The following is a 24438-nucleotide window of genomic DNA, read 5'->3' on the forward strand; positions in this document are numbered from 1 at the left end:
GTTTCACAACACCTGGAGAGCCATAGTTTTGCCAGGCCTAGTGCACACCAACATCAACCTACGGACGGACAGGGGGCTCCCTATAATATACTAGAAGAGAAGCCACACACAAATTTATAAATAGTATATATATATATATATATATATATATATATCTATAATATAAATGTCTAGTGGCGTGTGTTAGTCTGTGTGTGTGTGTGTGTGTGTGTGTGTGTGGAAAATATAAAACCAAGCTGCAGCGCCACCTGCTGGGCTGAGTTATACACTGGCCTACTAAATTCTTAGTGTGTGTGGAAAAAAAAAATCAGAAAGGGCTGAAATTTGGTATACTAAGATGTTTTTAATTTGTTAATTTAATTTGTTAATTGTTAAAAGTGTTTATAAAGATTTAAAAAATATATATATATATTTCTTGAAGGAGAAGTGACAGTTGGGAGTGGTTGGTGGTTGCCGGGGGTGACAGTGGGGAGTGGTTGGTGGTTGCCGGGGGTGACAGTGGGGAGTGGTTGGTGGTTGAGGCCTGGGCTATGGCCCAAATGCATGACAAGAACCTTTTTAACACCTTAAGTAGCTTGTTTTGACTAGAATGCATGAGTATCATGCACGGGTTAACTTGTGTATATATATATATATATATATATATATATATATATATATATATTTATAAAAAAAAAGACATGTTGATACACCATATAAGCTGTGCCGAGTGCAAATTAGTTGAGTGTATTATGTAAGCAAACACTTCGTGGGTTGTAAAATGATGTGAAAATCATTTGCAGAACTGTAAAAATATGCTGGAACGCACTGGATGTGTGACTCGCATCTTCCTAATAATCTATATATCAAAATCATTTCTGTGCCATTTAATTAATCTCAATCATGATCACTAGACCTTGACTTCATGTGCTCCGATAGGTCTCGCAGACAAATTCAAAGTCTACTTAAACTTGTTGAAGTTAACGAAAAATATCTGTATTAGAAATGACCCATATATATAAAAAAAAATTCTGAGGTGTCATTTACTAAATATTTACAGGCATAGGGGATACATTTGTAAAAATGATCTGACTTTTAAAGCAACTTCTTTTTAAACAAGTACTTCCCTCATCCTGTCCACCTCCTCCCCCCTAGTCTGTGCAAACGTCGGCTCCTCCGACAATCTAGGCACAATTACGCTAAAAGCTGACAGCGCACTGAGCCTTGGATGTTAGATGAAATTCAGACAGACAATGCATTTAGCACTACTCCTAGAAAGGTACTTACAAGCCATTAAATGATTGTTTCTCCCCATTGTGACCAGGCCAGTTTTCAGGTTTTCACAGCAATTGCTTTTCCTTTCTTAACTTATTCCAGCTATATTTGCTATAGGGTCCTTTGGGACATTGAGGACTTATCTTTGATAGAATTATATAAACAAGGGTTTTGGGTAGTCTTGTGACACTCCTCTGCTCTGTTGTTGTGCAATCACTTACTTGGGGGGTCCTGTTGCTGTGTGGTACCCCACTCATTGTCGCCTTCCTTATCTGCTCCAGCTATGGCAGGTGTGGCATGTGCGACCAGGGCTGTCCCCTGATAACTCAGGAGTTTGAACACGGGGGTGCGTGGTGAAGTGGACGCTAGGGGCAGTGCAGAGCGAATTTAAATAAATATTGGACGCCAGGCCATCTCAGTTCAAAACATAACAACTTTATTTTAATGCCTTCTCCTCCAGCACATAAGCATAATGGTTCCAAAGTTGCTGCGTTCCGTCAACAACTCCTCTAGGAGTTGTTGACGGAATATCACCGGGAATGAGACTGGTAGTTCTCATACCCGGTGTTGTGGGAGAAGTTATTACTCAGCAACAGCCAGAGGAATCATGAGCACAGCACCCAGTATCCATGCACCAGAGGTTCTTGCACCTCTCTCATGTCTACATCAGGGACCCTCCTCTACTACAGCAGTCATGCTGCCTTCATCCAGCACTCCCTTCCCCCCTCACAGTATGGGGTACTTTCTCAAGAGGGCTTTTCTACTACTGCTGTACAGTAATCCCACATATCCAGGGACCTTCCATCATAATCCTCTTGGTGCTGGCAACTATTCTTAAGAGAGCACTTCGAGATTGCTTTTTGCTTAGAACATTAATTCAAACTACATATTAGGGCAAAGGATCCTCACACGTTCGGCAGATCTATTGGCACCATCTCCGTTAGGGTACTGGACCCGTTGAGTTCAACGGTCATTGCTGTTGTCATCTCTGCTCCTCCTTTGGCGATCTCCACCGCAGCTGCCCTTGAACATGGGGAACAACTGTCCTGGCTCTGTTTAGAACACAACCGGTAGCTGCACAGAAGTACCTTTCACCAATGGCTGCATTATTATTGGTGGCTGATAATGCTGCTACCTAACAATAGCCAGACACACACAATTTTCCCACCAGATACCGCATTTATTATTCAGATACTTTATGTATCATCTCACCTCTTAGATTGTAAGCTCTTCTGGACACAGTCGTCTTTACATTTCATTTCATATGACTGTATGTAACTTGTTTGTGTCATGATCCCCTCAGTGTACAGCTCTGTGTAATATGTCAGTGCTTTATAAATAAATCTTAATGATAACAATAATTATCCTTTTGAAATGCAAGTACTTTCTGAAAAGGTATTCATCTGAATGAGCTCTAAATGGTGCATTATTCTTTTGTTTGAACACCTTGCTTTCATCTGAGCTTCTGTGAATCGTTGGGGGTTATAATATATTAGCTTTAATAGTCTAACCTCCGCTGGATTGATCTAAGCTAATTGCTGATTGGATGATTCTGGATATTGCCCATTAGCACTTTTGCAGTTTGATAATCTCTGCAGAGTGAAAAAGATTTGCTACAAAATTAATTTTTAAAAGGACACTAAAGTAAAGTGCAAGTTGATCTTGTGCGGAAAAGGCATCCCTTAGCACTCCAACAAGGCCGGACAAAATCCAACCTATACATTTGCTACGTAGATGAGTGCAAGCAATTATCTTGTTACCAAACAATCTAGGCTCTGAAAAAAACTTCTTGCGGTGTTCTTTAAACTTACAGATAGGAAACAGCGGCGTAACTACAGACATAGCAGCCAATATTGGTGCTCTGGGGCCCGACAGTGAGTTGGGGGCCAAAGATGCATCAGGCCTACATGCACGCTTAGAAGAGCAGAGCAGGACCTCAAGAATGATGAGTAAATCTTTGGAGGTGCAGATACTGGAGTGTAGGGGCCCCTTCAAAATGTTGCTATTTCTAGTTACGCACCGGATAGAAAGCACAATGGGCCTAATTCAAGGTCTGACGTAAGTCCATTTGTGTGCCGTTTCTTGCGTAAAATACAAATGACATTTATGACTGCCTACGACTTAATTGGATAATAGGGGAGGGAAGGGGCAGATTGACATAGGCAATGTACAGTAAGGGAGTACCGAGTACGTTCCGAAGCAGACGCGGACAATTAAAGGCCTGGGTTTCTCGTAAGAACACATAACTTTAATAATAATTCTACTGTTAAGAGTTGTTAATTTATTTTATAATATACTTTTTTTTAATGTGTTCTGATATGACTTTTTATTGTACATACACCTGTGCTTATACTGCAGTCTCTGTCTACAGGCAGCCAGTACTGTGTAGACAGAGCGTAATTATACCCAGATTCAAATGGAAACGCATCTTGAGAGCAACTTGGATTTGAATACAGTCGGAACTACGTACAAGTTCCGTGCTATTTTTTAAAACGCAACTTTCGTGCAAGTTGCGTCCAACCATGAATCAGGCCCAATATATCTAGAGAATAAAAGCTTTCCCCCATGACCACTGGCGTCTTTCATTAAACTTTTACATATATAATTGTGAACGTTACTGGGTCTCTTTTATAGAAAGCCCCTTAGGATTTTGGGCTAATGGTCAATTAAGTTAAATAATTATATATATATTCAATATATATTGTGCTTCGAAAATGAAAAATCTTAATGAGTTCACCTTTATCTCTTCATCTGTACCCTTAAGTGCCGCTCAGCTGTCAAAATGGAAATTTCTTAAATGAATATTTACATTCTATGGTAACAAATAATGTTATACAGTGACAACTGTTTTTTTATTTAGATTTTTTCTAATACTAAAATACAAATTTTTCTGTATGGATTTCATGTCATAATTGAGATCTTAAAATAAATACTAATTACAGTTTATAGTTTTGTTTTGTAAATGTTTAAGCAATGTAGACAGCATCCATTAATTAAAACGTAAACCGCGTCATTAAGCCCCGCATCCGCCCGGGATCTGGGAGGGTATCCCCTCCTCCATGAGTCCAGAAGGACTGTCCGAAATTCGGGAGTCTCCTGGAAATTCCCGAAGAGTAGGTGTATATGTCTGTATGGTGTACACGCAGGGCACTTCCCAAAAGTGGCACGTGGATGTGCAAAGTGGTCAAACAGATGTCTTATCCTAAATGCGCTGCATTATGGGAGTCATTATTTTATATTGTATAAGGTTACAGCCGTGATTTCTCTTGGAACAGTTTAGAAATAAAAAGCTAATGTCTATTCGGTTGCCATGGCCAACAGCACATTGGTACAGATAACACCATCTCATTAAATGTTCCGCAATAGGCAGCAAATCATTAGCAACCAATTAGCAGTTAGGTGGATAAGTCTCATTACAGTTATTAGTGTAAATAATATAAATATTTTATTTGGAACCTCATAAATTAATAAATGTGATGTTCTCGTGGCATACAGAAAACAATATATTTAATTTTGGACAATGCCTAAGGAGCCTGAAATTGGGGTGTTGCTTCTCTCACTTGGGACCTTTCCAAACCAGATATAACCTCACACGTTTTATCTTAGACACTGATTTTGTTAAAATCCATCCATGTATTATACATATAACTATGACATCTATTATCTGGAATACTCAGGACTTATGGTCTCCTGAATAAGTTTTATTTTTATGCAGTTTGGAGCAACATGCCGAAAATATAGTATATTTAAAATACTGACACTGACATCCCCCTCCTCATTAAGTTAGTCAGTATTCCAGGTCACAGTGATTATAGAAAGATATACATAATGTGTCTGTGCAACAATTATTAACCTATTATTTCTTGTCTGAACTTGCTAAAAAATAAGTCTCCAGATATTAATAGACCCCATGTATATTTGCGAAACTGCAGGTTTGAAAAAGTGGAGATGTTGCCTATAGCAACCAATCAGATTCTAGTTAACATTTATTTAGTACATTCTACAAAATGATAACTGAATCTAATTGGTTGTTATAGGCAACATCTCCACTTCTTCAAACCCCCGCAGTTTAGTAAATATACCTCCATGTCTATGTATGTTGTATGTACTGGCTCTCAGTGGGGGCAGACAAGCTTTTTATCAATTATGAATAGTTACACACATAACATTTCATAATTTTATCAATATTATTTATTTATTCATGAGTTATATAATATTTATGGATTTCTATCTATATCTATCTATATATATACTGTGACAGAGTCATTGGTCTGAATGGCAGGTATCTATGTCCCAGGCTGACTGACTTGCATGTTTTTAATCCCAGGGAGATTGATTTATATAGGAAGGAAATTCCAAAACAGTATGTTTGGTTTAGGAAAAGTTGGTAAGGGTCCCTGGGGTTTTGTATGGAGACAGCAGGGTGGGCTCCATACAAAGGCCCAGTCTGGGTCTTCTGGTCTGCAGGCTCACAGCAGACTAATTAGGAGCTGCAGGTGAGTGATGTCTGCAAAAGGCTTCAATCTGGGCCTCAGTCCTGGGGAGGAGTTTGGATGTCACCTTAGAGATCTTGCCATGGTAAACAACTTTGGAAATGTGTATGGTATGTGTCTGGGACACAAGGTCCCACACTTCAGAGAGGGTGTTGGAGAATGTTTAGTGCCGGACAGGCAAGGTTTTTATTTATATTTTGATTACCATAATAAAACTGGTTAAGGCCAGTTAAACCGAAACCCTGCATTCAAATAACTTATTGCTGCTGTTCCTTGCCTTCTTCCCTATGAGATGGTACCTAGCCCACTCACACAGTCACGAAATAAATAAATATATATATATATATATATATATATATCTATATCATCATCATATATATGTACACTGACACACAAATCCTGGAACAGCAGCGAACAGCAACTACCCGACGCGTTTCGTCCTCTAAATGAAAGACTTTCTCAAGGGGTAACAGATTGTTACCCCATGAGAAAGTCTTTCATTTAGAGGGGAGTTGCTGTTCGCTGCTGTTCCAGGATTTGTGTGTCAGTGTGGTCGTATCTGGCCAGACGTGACCCGCTCTGCTACTCCATCTCACATAAGGACTGGACAGATAAGCTTTTTTACATTTGTCTGATGTACGGGCATAATTTTTATTGAGTTGCAGTGTGAGGCTTTGGAGCCTCTGTTTTAAATAAAAGCTTTTTTATTTGCTATTGTATGTGACCATATGTTTGATGGTATTACACCATTATGGCCATTCTTTGAGTTGCAGTTCATTCCGCAGCTGTGTGTCTGATTATCTGTTTGGAGGATCTCTACCAGGACCAGCGTTTTCCAATTCACTGGTTCATCACAGACGGTATCCAAAGAAAATCTATTAATATATATCTCAAGCTACTATCATTGAATTTCTGGTACGGGAATTGCACATATCTGGAATACATTAATTGTGTTTTGTATTTAATGCACTATGTTTGGCGCCTCTTCTCTCTGTTTTGTATTTCATTAGGTTGACACTTGCAGATAGGTGTCAAATGTTTTGGGAGCTGCCATCTTGTACACTAAGTATAAATTTATCTGTTATCACAGTCACACGGGTTGCATTTTGAGCGTCTGCTTAAAATCTGATAGATATATATATATATATATAAATAGATATATGTGATATACATAGTCTACAATGTAGACCATCTTTGTAGGTTACCAGAATGTTATCACTAGCTGCAAAAGTTTAGATTTATTTAATGTAAGGAAAGAAAGATAAGTAATTGTGTTGGAACTTTGCCAAGGAAGGACCAATAATTAAAATCCATTCTAGACTTCCAGGGAGAGAGGTGTCTGCTAGACTTACGTTGTTAGCTAATAAGGCCAGAGAAACGTGTAGTGCAAGTAACTGGAAAGCAGTGGTTACCTCGGAGAATATAACTAAGACACAGTCCTAAGGAACGTAGCACCAGATGGATAATGTGGGTTTGTGAAACAATGTATAAAGACGTTTTATTAAACCATAGATTGCATCAATGTTTCTGGAAAAAAATAGACTGATCTCCGGGGCCAATTATGTTGTTAGCAATTCCAGCACTCAGCACTGGAGCTGGGCGAATTTACTCACCCCATTCGGGCGATATTAATTCAGAAATTACACCCGCTGAAGAATTGGGCCACCCTGTCCAGGGGCGGATCTAGAAAGTAATTTTACCTTACCGGAAGCGATTTAGGTAGGCGGGGGGGGGGGGGGGGGATTTAGTTCCCGCCCCCTTTTTGACAGCTAAGGTTGCCTACGGCTGCACACTGTGTGCAAGTCCGTTCGGCAGAGACAGACAGGGAATGTGCTGCCCCACCGCTCTGATTTTTTTTTAAAACACAATCAGAGCAGCCGCGCAGCACACTCTCCCTGCCTGTCTCTGCCGAACGGACCTGAACATAGTGTGCAGCTGCCGGCAGCAAGCCCCCAACTCCCCCCCCCCCCCCGGATCCGCCAAAGACCCTCTCCCTTTTACAAAGCAGCAGTCACCTGCAGTAATCTATCTATGAAATTCTGCTTCACTACCCTGTTTTTCCATAGCATTGCTCCAAGTTTCCTCCCACCTACTGGTAGGTTAATTGGCTTCTGACAAAAATAGGCATTAGTGTGTGTATGTTAGGGAGTTTAGACTTGTAAGATCCAATAGGGCAGGTACTGATGTGAGTGAGTTCTCTGTACAGCGCTGCAGAATTAGTGGCGCTATATAAATAGATGATGATACAGGACAACAACATAAACAAAACATTATATTCAGGACAATAGACGTTGCACAATCCTTTTTATCCATCCACAAAAAATAAGAACTGGTACCAAGAAATGTCATCATGCAGACAAAACAAAAGAAGTGCTACTGTGCAGCTTCCCTTACAGAATAATAGCAGAGACTGGAAATTACAATCAGCATACTATATAATAGTCATACTGTGCATTTATTCATGAATATAGGTAATGAAAATTGCAGACAGGCTAAGAATAATGACCCCTTGCCGCTTACAACTGTGCCAGCAAATACCTTCATCCCCCCCCTTCCTCCACCCACCACCGCTGCGGTTATGAATGTATACGTTGTGAATGGCCCTTCTCCTGTTCCCATACACTCGCACTTACTATATATTATGCATCCGATTCTAACAACAGCTGATTATTACACAGCGCCAGCACTAAACGCCCCAGCTCAGGAAACATAACATTTTTATGTGGAAGAGAATGAACAGGATAATCAAACATCACACTTCACCTTCCCCCCCACCTCCAAGGACTACTAATTATTTCACTGAATAGGATGTTTGCAAAGAAGATGGGTGAAATTTAAATGTAATCAAGTCTTGTCTCAGAGCTGCTGCTTCTGTCTGCTCTCTCCTCACTAAACCATCTGCTGCTGGAAGTGTGAAATGCAACACTTGGTGCTGTTTAAAAAGAAGAGTAGGATGACAAAATAAAGCGCGTGTAAGAGTGCTACAACTTGGTACTACTGAATTAAAAGACCACTAAATGATATCATTTTTAGCATCAAATATGTCACGATAAACTAAAATAAATAAATAAAAATAATTAGATAGCGATAGAGCTACAATATAAGTGCCACGAGCTGCCTCCTTTGTTCGTGTCCTGGTTGATTCCCCGTGTCCCAGCCCTAGGGCAGGTTGCTGGTCCGCGTGCGTAGGGACATAATGTATTATTGGCCTCCTGTGGCGAAAGTCAGGTGCACTATGGTCCCTATCTGATAGGATGTTAGCACTGTTAAAGGCAGGGAGGCTAACCTGCAGGTTATAACTTCGGTGTCCATGGTTGCTGACCTGTCCTGACTTTTGCCTGTACTTTGGACCACCCTTGCCAGCTGCCAGCCCTGACCCTTGGCCTGTATCTGAACATTCTGTTTGCCTCGGACCCCTGACCTATTGCATCGTTCCTGGATATTCTGCCACTTCCAGGTTACACCTCCTACCTCCCTGCACTGTGGTCTTTAAATATAATCTCCCTACTACTGTAGAGTTAAGACATTGGGGCATCCAAGTACCTGCGAGCAAATCAAGCTCTACGGGAAAGGCGGCTGTTATAGGTGAAGACCTCTGCCACTTGTTCTAGGAGTTCATGTTTGAGAGGTTAGCCATAACAATAAGTATATTAAAATATACTTTATTCACAGAACATGACTAAATAGATAGTCGGCTGCACATTCATGCTGCGAATCTCCTCTTCCATCACACCTCAGAGTGCTCTAGTGGATTGAGATCTGGTGACTGTGGAGGCCATTAGAGTACACTGAGCTCATTGTCACTTTCGTGGGGCCAGCTTGAGATGACGTGTGCTTTGTGACATGACACATTATCCTGCTGGAAGTAGCCATTGGAAGATGGGTAGATTCACTGTGGATATAAAGGGATGCACATGGTCAGCAACACTACTCGGGAAGGCCGTGGCATTTAAACAATGTTCAGTTAGTATTAAGAGTCCTAATGTGTGCCAAGAAAACATTCCCCACTCCATTACACCACCACCAGTCTGCACCATTTCCACCAGGCAGGATGAATTCTGAACCTGCCATCTGCATGTCGCAGCAGAAATCGAGATTTGTCAGACCAGGCAACGTTTTTCCAACCTTTGGCTGTCCAATGTTGGTGAGCCTATGTCCACTGTAACCTCGGTTTGCTGTTCTTAACTGAGCATAGTGGAACCCAGTGTTGTCATCTGCTGCTGTAGCCCTTCTGCTTCAAGGTTTGACATTTTGTGTGCTCAGAGATGCTCTTCTGCATACCACTGCCATTCTCCTCTGACCTATCTCATTAACAAAGCGTTTCCATCCACAGGACTGCCCCTCACTGGATGTTTTTTTTATTTTTGTCCGCCATTCTTTATCATCATCATCAACATTTATTTATATTGCTCCAGCAAATTCCGTAGTGCTTTTTTATTCTCTTTAACCTCTAGAGACTGTTGTGTGTGAAAATCCCAAGAGATCAGCAGTTTCTGAGATACCAACCTGCCTGGCACTAACAATCATTCCACGGTCAGGGTAACTTAGGTCACATTTCTTCTCCATTCTGCTGTTTGGTCTGAACAACAACTGAACCTCTTGACCATGTCTGCATGATTTTATGCCTTGAGATGATTGGCTGATTAGATATGTAAGTGGGGGCCCTTAGAATACTTTACTACAAATGTCTAGTCGCGCACCTGTATATATATAATTGAAAAATATAAAATATCCAAATTATCAGAAAAAAAAGTTTAAATTGCTTAGTAGCTGCTGGCAAACTCTGCATAATTTCACTTACAGGTGCATTTGATAATAATCTGAGTTCTACAATCAGTTTTGCACATTATCCATTGATTTGGAAGAAAATGTGTACATTACAATGTCACCACTACATACATGCAAAGCCCCAGTTCCTCCTTTCCTCTGTTGAATGGCTGCAGTTGGTTTAACTCCGCATGAACACCCACCCCTCTTAATCTCTCCTCACTGGAGAAATGGATCCCAGGTCATCGGGATGTGACCACCACACTACACAACAGTTAATGTTTCCTACAACATTCTAGACCCATGGATCTCTTTATCAGGGTTCTGAGCCACTGTGAAGCCCTTCCTCCCAGCTGTTGACACTTCTCTGACAGCTCACACTGGTTGTTGTCCCAGCTGTTGCTAAGCAGCAGAGAGTTAGTTTCCTGTCGGAATTATTGCCCCTTCCGTCTTGGCTGGTTGCCTAGCAGCTGGAATGCTCTAATCAGGACTTGCAGTCTCGTGACTGCAATCGCCTATGGCTGTGAGGGGGGTCACTCTCAAGGGAGCATTGTGGTTGGCCCTCATCAGTTTAAAAGGCAGGAAGGACTTAGTCTCCCTGTCGGTGATAGTAATATTGTCCTGAATTACGTTTATCCTGCTGTGTGTTTAATATCATATTCTGTTGGGTTACATGTTGCCCCGACCCTGCTTGTTCCTGGATATTCCTTTTCTGCTGCCTGTCTCAAAAATTTTCTTTGTTCTTTGGACCTTTCTTACTTGCTCCTCGCTGTGACCTTTCGGTTTGACCTTGATATTCCTGTTTGCTTCCGTCCTCGACCATTAGCATCAGTACTGGTTATTCTGTATATACAGTCTGGTGTACTACTACATCCAGCCTACATAATCCAACAATCGTACTTAGTCTTCAATGTAGTTACTGCATAATTTTAAATATTCTCATAAGTAAACTGCATAGATACATAAAATATATGGAAAAAAAGGAGGCTATTCGAAAGCCAAAAGTTTTACTTCCCTATTAAGACCAGATGACATCAAAGACTTAATTAAATGTATGTGGCATATATGTGCTCTACAGTCTTTCTATAAAGTTACACCCCCTCTAGTGATGTTTAATATGTTCTATGCCACTGAAAATGACTCCATGTAATCTATAAAATCTAAAATGTCCTATAATGTCTCAAGAGTGGGTGTGTTAGAATTCGAACCCAGGGCTTTTGCCTCTGCTGCTTTACTGACTGAGCTCTTCTGGCAGCTGGACAGTTCCTTGCCTTTATCCTGTGTTCCAGATCAGTTCTAGTGATCTCCTGATGTTCCAGTATACCTTAGCTCCACCCCTTGACTTCCTATAAAAGCCTGGCCAGTTCCTGTTTCCAGTGCCTGATTTTTGTGCTCCTTGCTTGTGATCTAGCTCCTGTTCCTGTTGCTTTTCTTACCTGCAGACATCTTCTACCAACCTCGCTTTGCCCTCGATTTTGCTTCTTCCCTAACAATTAGACCTCATTCCCTCTCTGTGTACCGTACCTGGCTACGTTTGACTATTCTTATATTCTAATCTGTTGGCCAGCCTTCCTCCCTGCCACTGGGCTCCTATCCAGTCTCCGGACTGTGACAGGATGTTTACAGTTTCCTGTTTGACGGCAGATACGAACCGCTTGACCCACCTAGGCTACCCATTTTTTTATTAATCTATGGTAACCTCAAACCCTATTTGGTCCTTTAATATTTGTAAGGATATGCTTATGTTTATCCCAAGCATGTTTAAACCACTTTATTGTATTAGCCTCTACCACCTCTGATAGGAGACTATTCCACTTATCCACTACCCTTTCTGTGAAGTGGTTTTTCTCAAGTTTCCTCTGAATTTACTTCCCTCCATTGTCAGTCCTAGTGTTCTAATTCTTCTCTTCCCCCTAGTGTCAGTGCATGTCCTCGTGTTCTAATACTTCTCTTCCCCCCAGTGTCAGTACATGTCCTCGTGTTCTAATACTTCTCTTCCCTCCAGTGTCAGTGCATGTCCTCGTGTTCTAATACTTCTCTTCCCCCCCCCCAGTGTCAGTACGTTTCCTCGTGTTCTAATACTTCTCTTCTCCCCCAGTGTCAGTACATGTCCTCGTGTTCTAATACTTCTCTTCCCCCCAGTGTCAGTGCATGTCCTCGTGTTCTAATACTTCTCTTCCCTCCAGTGTCAGTGCATGTCCTCATGTTCTAATACTTCTCTTCCCTCCAGTGTCAGTACATGTCCTCGTGTTCTAATACTTCTCTTCCCCCCCAGTGTCAGTACATGTCCTCGTGTTCTAATACTTCTCTTCCCTCCAGTGTCAGTACATGTCCTCGTGTTCTAATACTTCTCTTCCCCCCAGTGTCAGTACATGTCCTCGTGTTCTAATACTTCTCTTCCCCCCAGTGTCAGTACATGTCCTCGTGTTCTAATACTTCTCTTCCTTTGGTGAATGTTTCCCTCCTGTACTTTGTCAAAACCCTTCATATATTGAAAGTTTATGTCATGTCCCCCCTTTCCCTTCTCTGCTCCAAACTATACACATTAAGATATTTTAGTCTTTCTGGGTAAGTTTTGTGTTCTAGATTGATTACAGTTGTTTACTACTTATAAGGGCACTGTTTAAACACACATTGTGGGACTACATAAACATAAATTTAGGTTTTTTAGATTTTAAATATTCTGTAATTTGTCATTACACAAAATGGCCCACTGTTTGCTACACTCTTCTTATGCAGATAGAGTTGACTATTAAACTGTAAGACAAAGAGTAGCTCAATAAATGTTAGTTTATACATACAATTTAGCTGTTTGGGTCCAGCAGTTTTGTTAGGTTTTCATAAAGGATGTATTGGTCTAAAAACAGAGAGTAATATCCAAAAAGTGAACCTCTTCCATGCTTTATGTGGGGGTAAACTTTAGATTAAAAATACCAAAGCCTAACTGAGACACAAAATGTTTTTATAAATGGTTAATCCACTTTCCCAGTTAATGAAATAACTTCAATAAATCTACGCCATACAAGAAGGTTCCCATAAAGGACACCGTTGGTTCATATGTTAAGTGATTCCCATAGGCTCATATAAAGTATGACATCTTTCGGTGCATGTAACAGGTGAGGGGCAGTGGCTGAAAAGAAAGGTAATATAATACAAGCGAGAGAAGACAAATGATGGCAGAAGGTTGACAACAGGAGTGAAGTATTGTGGGGATAGAAAAGGGATTACTAAAAAAGTGAGGAATGAGGAAATAGAAGTTAACAATGGGACGGCACTGGTACCCATGGCAGTTCCACAAATCCATAGATAGCATCGATCATTGTAGATAAAATACCTTTGATCCAAATTAAGTTTGTTTGCATCTTAGTTAAAATGTGTGCCTTAAACATAATATTGGACTGCTTCACGCTCTAAATTCTTCACATGTTTTGGTCGGCATATTTTTAGAGATTGTATGCAGTAGAACCAAAAGACTATTGGCCTATCCGCAGGGAATTATAGACTCTTGTGTATCCTTGGTAGACAACAGAATAGAGGAATTATATGGTTTTGGTCACAATGAGTTCATACTTTATGTAATATCCATAAGTTCCTACAACTTTAATACATGTAGATGGTTTCACTTGAGTCATGTTTTTGTATCCCCCAATAACCTATATATTTCCTTAAGATCATCAGTGGTATTATAATCATCATCCCATTATTAACTTATATTTCATCATCCTTCAATTCTCTGGTCATGCTTCTGCCAGAAAAGGGGCTGCCTCTTAATATTAATCACCCATCATTCCTCCTATCATTCAGTTGATCTATATAATATTTTTTAATTTCCCCTTAATATTAAAATTTTTTATTTCACTCTGTGAGTCTGCTGATCAGTAGGTTTTTTAAGGTGTTGACACGTTCAGCCTGTTGTCATCATCACCATCGCTGGCCAGATATTTTTTCAAATGTTTTGGTAACTGCATATAATGCGACCTCTTTCTTGTGAGATTTAGCTGCATCCCATACTATATATCGATGTGCAGAGCCTTCCAACCGCTTATATATAGAAATGATTTTGAGCTAAAAGTGATGAGCTCAAAGGAGAGTGTGATATAAATATTTCAGTAGGGGAAGGTTGCAGTTTTAAACAACAATGGGCTAAATCAATTCTGAACAAGACACCATGAGTTAGTGGAAAAACATTTCTCCAACAGATGCCGGCTCGACAATATTTCCACAGAATGAAGGCCCCTGAAAGCCCTCAAAAACCTCATAGTTTAATGTTGTGGCCTCAAGTGGGCATCAGAGGACCTATAGCTATCGGATCAGAGACAGTATTTAAATCTCCTACCCATTGCACCAGAGAGCAAAGAGTGCAGCACAAAACTCAGATAATTCCTTCAGTACTTGTGGGCAATAAAGGGATTTATCACCATCACCATCATCACCATTTATTTATATAGCGCCACTGATTCCGCAGCGCTGTACAGAGAACTCATTCCCATCAGTCCCTGCCCACATTGGAGCTTACAGTCTAAATTCCCTAACACACACACACACACACAGACAGAGAGAGAGAGAGAGAGAGAGAGAGACTAGGGTCAATTTTTGAAAGCAACCAATTAACCTACTAGTATGTTTTTTAGAGTGTGGGAGGAAACCGGAGCACCCGGAGGAAACCCACACAAACATGGGGAGAACATACAAACTCCACACAGATAAAGCCATGGTAGGGAATTGAACTCATGACCCCAGTGCTGTGAGGCAGAAGTGCTACCACTTCGCCACCGTGCTGCCCCTGGGATGCACAAGGGATTGGCCACATATATTCCAAATAGCAGTGTAAGCCTATATAGTGCCCTTTATCATCTATTTTCATTTGTAAAATTTGACACTGCAGCAATTTCGTAATCAAAACAGATAAAAGAGAGAATGAAATGCTTATGATCTCACCTGTGTTCACTTGTCCTGCTCATCCATTGGTTACCTCTCATTTATAAGGCTCCTCCCAGCACCTCTCAGTGCTGGTTGTTCTCGTCAGACTCCTGGCCTGGAAGCAGCTAATGCACTCTGCTGCTGCAATCACCTATTACCTGCTCCAATCGTTAGTGGTAACTCATGCAGTTCATTGCTACCATCTCTCCAAGTGTGCTGCTGCAACTCACCTATTACCTGCTCCACTCGTTAGTGGTAACTCCTGCAGTTCACCGCTGTCATCTCTCTAAGTGTGCTGCTGCAACTCACCTATTACCTGCTCCAATCGTTAGTGGCAACTCCTGCAGTTCATTGCTGTCATCTCTCCAAGTGTGCTGCTGCAACTCACCTATTACCTGCTCCACTCGTTAGTGGTAACTACTACAGATCATCGCTACCATCTCTCCAAGTGTACTGCTGCAAATCACCTACTATCTCTCTGTGGACCATCACTGAGCATCACTCAGTAATCCTACTAATTTGTGGCTATCTAGTACCTACATTCTTCTCTGTACTAGGTTCTCTATCACCGCTCACTGGGAACTCCCCTAGAGGGCCGCGACCTGCAGGGTGGAAGCTGCCAAGACCAAATTCCCTTGCGGGAACCTCTGGTGAAAACCTTCCACTCTGTTAGATTCCGCGCCTCTGGGTGAAGTACCATCAATCCCAGACAAAACAGAAGGATCCCACTCATCCTAGTGAATCCTGACATGCACGCTATATCAGGGGAGCATACTAAGGTACGAAAGACAAGTGAGCTTTGTATTTATCATGCATGCCTCGCATAATCCACAAGATAATTTGTAGGCTGGATTTCTGAGCTCTACATCCTTTCCTCATTCTCAGCCATGATTAACTTGTGTGCTGTGTTGATAGTATGTTGGGGTGAGCAAGTTACCACATGTTATGAAGTGCCTGGAGACAGGAAGTAGCACAGTGTCAGTAATCCAAGCTGCCCACAGCCAGGAACTAGCGCCGTACCTGTGTCCATGAACATCTATCCCTTCAACAACTACAATTGCTATTCCGCTATCTTATGTATGAAGTGTATGTGTAACCAACTACCCATTGAGGGTAAGCTCATTTGGTCAGGACTGTCTTTACTTTCTGTGTCATGTGTCATTCTGTCTTGTCCCATCAATTCTTCCCTCCCGACCTTTATTAACTCCTTCCTCTACATCTTCAAACTCATCTATCATTCTTGTTCTTTCTATGACTATACCTTTCAATATATCTCTGTTCCTGCAACATTTGTATATCTATCCTCTATTCATCATTACATTACTGTTTCTATCACATATCAACTCATTATACACCTTTCATTACATCATTTCTCCCCCTTCCATCGTCCATCCCTCTATCCATCAACCAGACATCACATCAACCTTTTCTTCCAACCTACTAGGAACGTTCTCATACATAAGATGAACAAAAATAGGAATCCTTCCATCATTTCTGCCTTTCTATCATCTTTCAACTTTCTCACCATCCCTCTGCTATCCCTCTCTCATCGTCCTTCTCCAGTCCCTTTATCATCCCTTAATCCTTCTTTTAAAACTTTTATACCTTTTAAACCCTCCCATTATCCTACTCTATTGCAACTTCTCTTCCAATGTCCCAAACCATATCATACATTACTTCTCCTTTGCTCTCCCCCTTTCCACTATTCCTCTCTTCACCCATTATCCCTCTTTCTCATCTAATCATCCTCTCCTCTCTCATATTCCAAGTTCCCTGTCCACCATCTCTATCCCTTTCTGCTCTATCTATCTCATCTTCCATCTCATCCATCATTATCATCACCACCCTTGTCATGATTATACCCCATCCATCCAGTTATCATTTTCACTGTCCAGCAGTTGCCATAAATTATTAAAACATTTTAGGCATCAAATACAATCACAAACAAGCAGGCTGGAAAAACATATTGATTACCATAGGAACAGTCCAATTGGTGCTCCTCACACCCCCAATTGTCTGCATCTACCGGTAGAGAGTGTAGAAGTTGGTGATAAAAATGAAGGGGCATTTGTTAAATTGGGTATTATCCCAAGGTGACAGTCTATACCAATGGGATATAACCACAAGTGTTCCCTCTTGTTTTGAGATCTGTACCCTGGGTAATGTTAATCTTAATGTCAGGAGCAGGCTGGCGGGCTGGGGGACATCTGCCTCCCGGGCTGGTCCTATATTGGGCTACCTTGGCCTTGGTCACTGGGCCACCTGCCACATTTTTCCTTGGTTTAGTACATGTTATGTGTAGACTAGTAGTGTCCATAAAATATCATGTTTACTCATCACTATTTCTTATACTGACTTATAGCTTCACTTATTGTCAGTATACAATTAGCATCCATGTCTCAAACCCACATTCACATGTATGTCTATATTGCATAGCACTGTCTTCATAACTATCTTTTATACTAATGTCAATTAAAACATGATTTTACCCAAATCTGAACAGATGCTGGACCACATTGGTGGGTGGGATGGGGTGTCAAATTGGGTGCAATATCAAGCCCCAGGTGTGTTATAATGTTTAACACAGAACCCCGCCCAATACTGAATTTTCAATTTTGGGTGGAGTTATCCTTGAATATGGCAAACAAGAACCTGATAATGTACTGGATTATTAATTGCACCTTGCCAATGTTTTAACCCCAAATATTAGTGCAATAGTCCGAACTGCACATCGTTATGCTATTAATCTCTATAAAAATACATGTTTCTTGACATGAGCTAGACCAAAGAGCTTTCAGCATCTTGAATTTGGACTGAATCTATGGTCTATTCAGGGGCAGGGTGAGCTTGGGTGCAGGGGGACTTCTGCTCCCCGGGCCAGGCCCATAAGGGGCTATCTTGGGCTGGATCGTTGAGCCACCTGCATTTTTTTCCCCTTTGAAATGTTCCTAACATGCTGTTAAGTTGAGTCTTGCCCCCTGGGCTAAAATTTGCCAGCCCTCCCCTGGGTCTACTGGACCAAACTTGTCTTCATTTAAAAGTTGCCAAATCTTGGTTGGTTCTTGAAATTCTTTCCATCAATTGCTCTATTCAGTGCAATTTGATGTGACCACAATGATGGCTTTCTATGCTGCCACAATTCCTGCGACAGTGAGTAATGCTTAGAATATGAGATCCTTGCCAGGGTTTTAATGAGGAGATCCTGATATCTTCCCACAGGCTTGACATGTTGGTCTTTAAGTTGTTACATCAGTGTAGCGCACTACATTGTCCTCAGCTCTATGTATAATGAGTTGTATATGCAATAATAAATGTACAAAAAATAATCAAAACTGTCCAAATTTATTATTGTGTAGAAAAATGTCTCCTTACACTGAAATGAATCATTTTGCAACATACATAGATTGGAAACAAACTGCTACTCTGTATCAATTTTCTTATTGCCATCCTGGGAAAGCTTCAGAGAATTCCATCCTGTGATATACACAACATCTCATTAACATTTAAATAACGGGAGTATGACTTGTGACTGGTGTTAGTATTTAGGATCATAGAACAGCAATGAAGGAGCTATACATTAGAGGTAAAAAAATATATATATAAAATATAAAGAAAAAAAACTGCACAGTCCTTGTATTAATGATGAAAACTGGAGAGAAAAAAAAGAATTCGTGCAATGTAAAGGAGGTGATTGCCAGAGGCGGATACCCAATATAAGCTTTACAAACGGGGGATACGATATGTGATGAAATGTACCTTGGAAAGCCATTGGCTCTGGTCACCAGCCTCTATCCAATGCTTTACTGATGATGCTGCTGATCTATTTGGGAACTTGGCTGGCTCTGAACGCGAAGCTTCATCTCAAAGGCTGTTTCACAGTGCAAATATGCACAGAGCAGCCTCAGTGCATGAATGAAAAAACCTCTAGTCCCTTCTAGCCTGGCAAATATGGATCACAAATATCAACTCACTTTGTCCCTGCTGCTGTCCCAGGTAAGACCCAACAGCCTTTCATTTATTATATTATCTGCTGCTTTTATAAACGGTATTTGTAGAATTGTAATTGATGACATAATCCTCGCTGCCTGTGTATTTATTGCAAGGCAGGTGAGGGTCCGACACTCTGCCAGATTTTTTTTTTTGATGTTGCTGTGAACTTGAAAGGATCTAAACTGGGGGTGCCGCTTTTTTTTGTGGTCACGCGTCACCCCACCCTCCTCGTTGGTTCCCTTGGGTGATGATACCCCCCCTCCTTAAAGCTGCTTCTTTGATTCCTGTGCCCCCTCCCTAAAGCCACTGTTCACTAGGATACATTGCAGTGGAATCCCCTAGCCTGGGGGGGCGGGGGGCACAGTCTGACTCCGATCTTGTTTTAAAATAGATTGAAACTTGTGAGCTTGGAATAAAAGGGGTCGGCAGAAGGGGGCTTCTACATGGACTTGACTGTTACCGGGCTGCTCTTTGGATTGCTGTGTTGGTGACTGTGGATTGAACGGACATAGAGAACTTTGTACTGGAAAATGAAATCAGTTTCACCCCACCGGACCCCTGGAGTAGCCGTGTGTTGTTTTTTTTTAATTGCAAATGGTTTATTATCTATAACGTCCTTCAAAATAAAACAAAAGAGTAGTACGTTGTCTAGTTCTCAAAGGGGTTTTATGTATGTCTGGGTGTTCATTAGATTGCATCCTGCCCCCCAGTACTGAGAAAATCCCCCCAACATCTCAGCATAAACAACTGTGTCTTTCCCAGACCAGGCATGATACGGCTGCTGCTGTCAGTCAGACCTGAAGATATATTCCTTTCCTGGCTTCACCATCCACAGCCACCACGTCTTGCTAATTCCCTGGGAAAAAAATACACTTGTCATATGAGCCTGTGTGCGGAATCCCACTCATCTCCAACATCCATTTCCTGATTTAGGGGTGGGGGAGTCACAGCACCCCATCTTCATATAACCCCCCCTTCCCCTAAAAGCTGTATATAGATGATATTGCTAAGCAACTCTATTTAGACAATCTGCTGCACTTACAACCAGGCTACTTTGCATTCTGTGACATGCATTTTAAGTAGTAGCCTGAATCACCTTGGGCAGATATAGGTATAGTATATAGATTGTAAGCTCTTTCGAGCACGGTGTGTGTGTGTGTGTGTGTGTGTGTGTGTGTGTGTGTGTGTGTGTGTGTGTGTGTGTGTGTGTGTGTGTGTGTGTGTGTGTGTGTGTGTGTGTGCGCGCTATTGCATGCTAGCACAGTGTCCAAAGTTTATAGAAGCATTTAATAAACCATGTGTGTTGATTTGCTTTATTATAGTCTTATTGAGTTCTTGTCTGTCTATAAACCCAATATTCACTTTACTGCCCCCTCCCATTAGTTTGATATGCGCCGTCCTGTTGGCACGGGTAGGGAAGGGTTAAGGATCCCAAGTGCAGCTTAGGACTGAAGATAGCGACAGAAATGAGGAAAGATTTACAGATCAGTGGAATATGAAGGAGTCAGGTAACTGAGATTGCTATTTAATGCTCTGAGCAGCAGTGAAAACACAGCAGCTGAGCAGCATTTAAAAGGAAATGCAGCCCGATCATACTGCAGTTGTAGCCTTTGGGCACCCTAACAGCTAAATACAAAATTCAGGGTTCCCGCTGAGCAAAATGGGCTGTCAAGAAAATATATAACAAGCTCACAGTAAACCTTATAACGAGCACTGGGCTCCCATAAGAGTGAACAAGAACAGTCTGCAGAATGTTGCAGTAAGTGTGTTGTTGAGTCCTATCCGGCAGTGAAAGGGTGGTGTGGAATCACTTAGTTAACATGTAGGCGGATATTACACACACCAAAAAAAGAAGGATGGGAGAGATATTTAGTGTCAAACAACTTTTCAACAATGGCTAAATCATGTGGTGAATACTTAGTCATAATCATAAGGTATGTGGCTCTTGTAGCAGGATTAAAATTGATATATAATCGTAGAGTAGGCGTGTGTTATAGAGGAAAATATAGGGGTGTATTGCATGCAAAATGAGCACTACTGCACTAGGTGTGCTAAACCGTTATCCATCTGATTGTAGTCAGTGCCTTTTTTCAGTGTGTCTTGTATGGCCCTCAGTCTAAAAGTACAATATATTGTTTATAAATACGTATCATCAATTACTTGTACTTCAGAACTGCTCGAGTTACCAGTGCATTGATTGTTGTTTTATTATGCTGTTGTTTTTGTTTGTTTAATAAGGTTATAGATTGGTAATGCTTGATTAGGAGTTTTATAATAAATCACCTGTTGCTCTAAGCCCTCACCATAGGTAACGATGCTCTGTAATATAGAACAAGGTGTTTTGTTTTGTTTTTTTTGTCTGAGCACAATAAATTTCAATTGTATCCTGTGATTGTATCCTGTGGAGTGTTTGAGATCCAAGCAAGTTGATTTGATTCCTGCAAACAATTACATTGCCGGGCTGCAGTACACCATCTCTCCTGTGGGCATAAGTTTGTTGGTGACAAATTTAATGTGGATTAAAGTTTCTGTCACAAGATACATTCTGTTACCAGTTTATTATATTTATACCTAGTACTAGATGTGAATAAGTATCCTAAGGTGATTTTTTTATAAAGTACATTGTGATATAGAGAATATAATGTATTGCTATATAAGCTTATATACATTATTGACATCATTGGACCAGTATATGTTGTTTTTTTATTTCTATTTTTAATGTTCTATTACAGAGTTTCCCAAAGCCAGTCTTCTGTGACCCCTAACAGTGCACGTTTTCCAGTCTCCTTCCTGGAGCACAGGTGTAATCATTACTCCCTGACTCATTGTAACACATCCACAGGTGGTATAATTATTTCACTTGTGACCTAGAAAGCCTGCACTGATAGGGCTGCCTGAGTACTGGATTTGGGAAACACTGTTTCCCTTTTAGCACTTTGCACTGATTTGGGTGTAATTCCATGGCTCATTAAATTTCATGCCGAATTGTCTATCCATGCCGTAAAGTTTGGTGTACCCTTCATCCTAGTATTTTATTAACAACACTTGATATGTATATGCTATAAGTACGATATATTGACATGAAAGGGTGGTGATTGCTGTACCAGAAACAACCCATTGCTGTCATTTATAAAGTAGCTAAAATGCATGTGCGCAATATAGTTCTGGGAAGCTCTTCTCTCTGGGAATTATTTACCAAGGTCAGGCCTAGATTCTCTCTTAAACTGGGGTGTTCCGCATGGCACCTCTTTCCTTGAACTATTTATGCTCTGCAGAACCTAATTAGGTAGCAATTCCCCAATGCTTGCCTGAGCTACTGTAAGACCCGGTGTGTAATTACATGGGTGGGATATGGTGAATGAGAAACACACGTGTGAAGATCATCTAATGGTGTTCTGGAATCTGGCAATAGGAAGAGTCTTTGTAATCCAAAAGTTGTGCAATAAAGTATCTATTAAAGATTATCTGATGGTGTCCTGTATATGTACAGTAGGAGTTCTGGAAATAGGAAGAGTCTTTGTAATGCAAGAGTTATGCACTAAAGATGCTCAGTAAACCATTAGTTTGTAGGCTGTGTCGGGCAATTATGAAGATCCCTGAAAGTACATTCAATCAGAAGTGCATAAATTATGTAATGTATGTAGCACAGAAAAGTAATACCATAAATACTCAATAATTTACAACGAATAACACTTTTATATAATGGTTTGGTGATATCATAGGATAGTAGTGACATTTCTATGTTTTAATTGTATCAGATATTCTGCAGAGTTGCGTTTCGGCTCATTGCCCTATCGGTGGATGGTCTTCTGGATGGCCTGAGCCTGGTTATAAGTCACTAATGGTCACTCTGTCAGTCAGTGAGATATTGGGCTGGGGTTAGAAATGTTAATTAGAACACAGAGTGGTCCCCCCTTAAATCAGCTTTTATAAGATGCAACTTAAGTACCCTATCCCTGAAACAAATGGTTCATATACTGTACCGGGCTGTTTGAAGTGGATTCAGCACCTTGGTGAGTTTTCACTGGTGCAACATCCTTCAATGGAGTTCACTAGACCGCCATCACCTGTGCGGGGAATCAACCTGGTATGTTCACCATCCTGTACTCACCCGATACATAAGACTGTATGCCTGGACGTCCGTCCCATTACAGTCAAACATTGACACGCGTACCTTGATGTTTGTGCAGCCACTTATACTCTATGTCCACAGGAACAGTCAAATGTTAACTCCAATGTTTAATCATTAAAAAAGTATATTAAGTGTTAAGCATGATGTACTAGAAATCACTTATGTGCATGTAACTGTTCATTAGTTACAGATACTGTGTCATTTACATTAACAATTGTGTTACCCTCTCCAAGTCGCTTCTCGTTGTCAGGGGAAACCTTAGACCAAAAACTAGAATTTAGTTTGTGCCCTGTCCACAGCATTAGACACTGAATGACAGCTCTAACAATGTTACTGGTAACAGTACATAATGGAAAATTACAGCCTGGAAGGAGATTGTTGGTACCGTATGTACATCACACTATGTAGATAATTTCTTAATAATAAGTGAATTTCATTTTGAACTTAATCAGCAACCAAGTGAAGGGACTGCATTAAGGGGGATCTTGTTCCTGTTAGCAGCCAATTAACCTACTAGTATGTTTTTGGATTGTTGGAGAAAACCGGAGCACCCAGAGGAAACTCACGCAAACATGGGGAGAACATACAAACTCCTCTCCTATAAGACCATGGTTGGGAATTGAACTAATGACCCCAGTGCTGTGAGGCAGAAGTGCTAACCACTGAGCCACCGTGCTACTACAATGGTCATGAAAGGCTGGTTTGTGCCCATATGAAACCCACATTGTAATGTGTGTTTTTTTTTTGTTCTAAAAGTTCTGTCCATCTGAAGGGAGAATGAGGTTTTCTATGGCCCCACGTCCTTTATATTGCTGGCTCTTAATTAATTGGTTTCTGTAGTCCTGCAAATATTGGTCCAGCCCACAAAATGACTGCCTGTAC

The 24438-nt window shown here is 40.9% G+C and overlaps 1 protein-coding gene across 2 annotated transcripts in view; it reads left to right on the top strand.

Annotated features, from left to right (window-relative positions):
* CDH13 (cadherin 13) overlaps positions 1-24438 on the top strand; it is a 651169-nt gene that overhangs the window by 138267 nt on the left and 488464 nt on the right. The window contains exon 1 of one of the 2 annotated variants that reach the window (XM_075189158.1): positions 19253-19427. The exons of the other annotated variant lie outside the window; for it this stretch is intronic. Within the exon in view, the coding sequence (XP_075045259.1) occupies positions 19347-19427 (81 nt within the window). The 5' untranslated portion in view covers positions 19253-19346. Of the gene's footprint in view, positions 1-19252; positions 19428-24438 lie in introns of those variants that run through there. 2 annotated transcript variants of the gene reach the window in all.

The sequence above is a fragment of the Mixophyes fleayi genome, chromosome 10 (assembly GCF_038048845.1).
Source record: "Mixophyes fleayi isolate aMixFle1 chromosome 10, aMixFle1.hap1, whole genome shotgun sequence".
Taxonomy (NCBI): Eukaryota; Metazoa; Chordata; class Amphibia; order Anura; family Limnodynastidae; genus Mixophyes; species Mixophyes fleayi.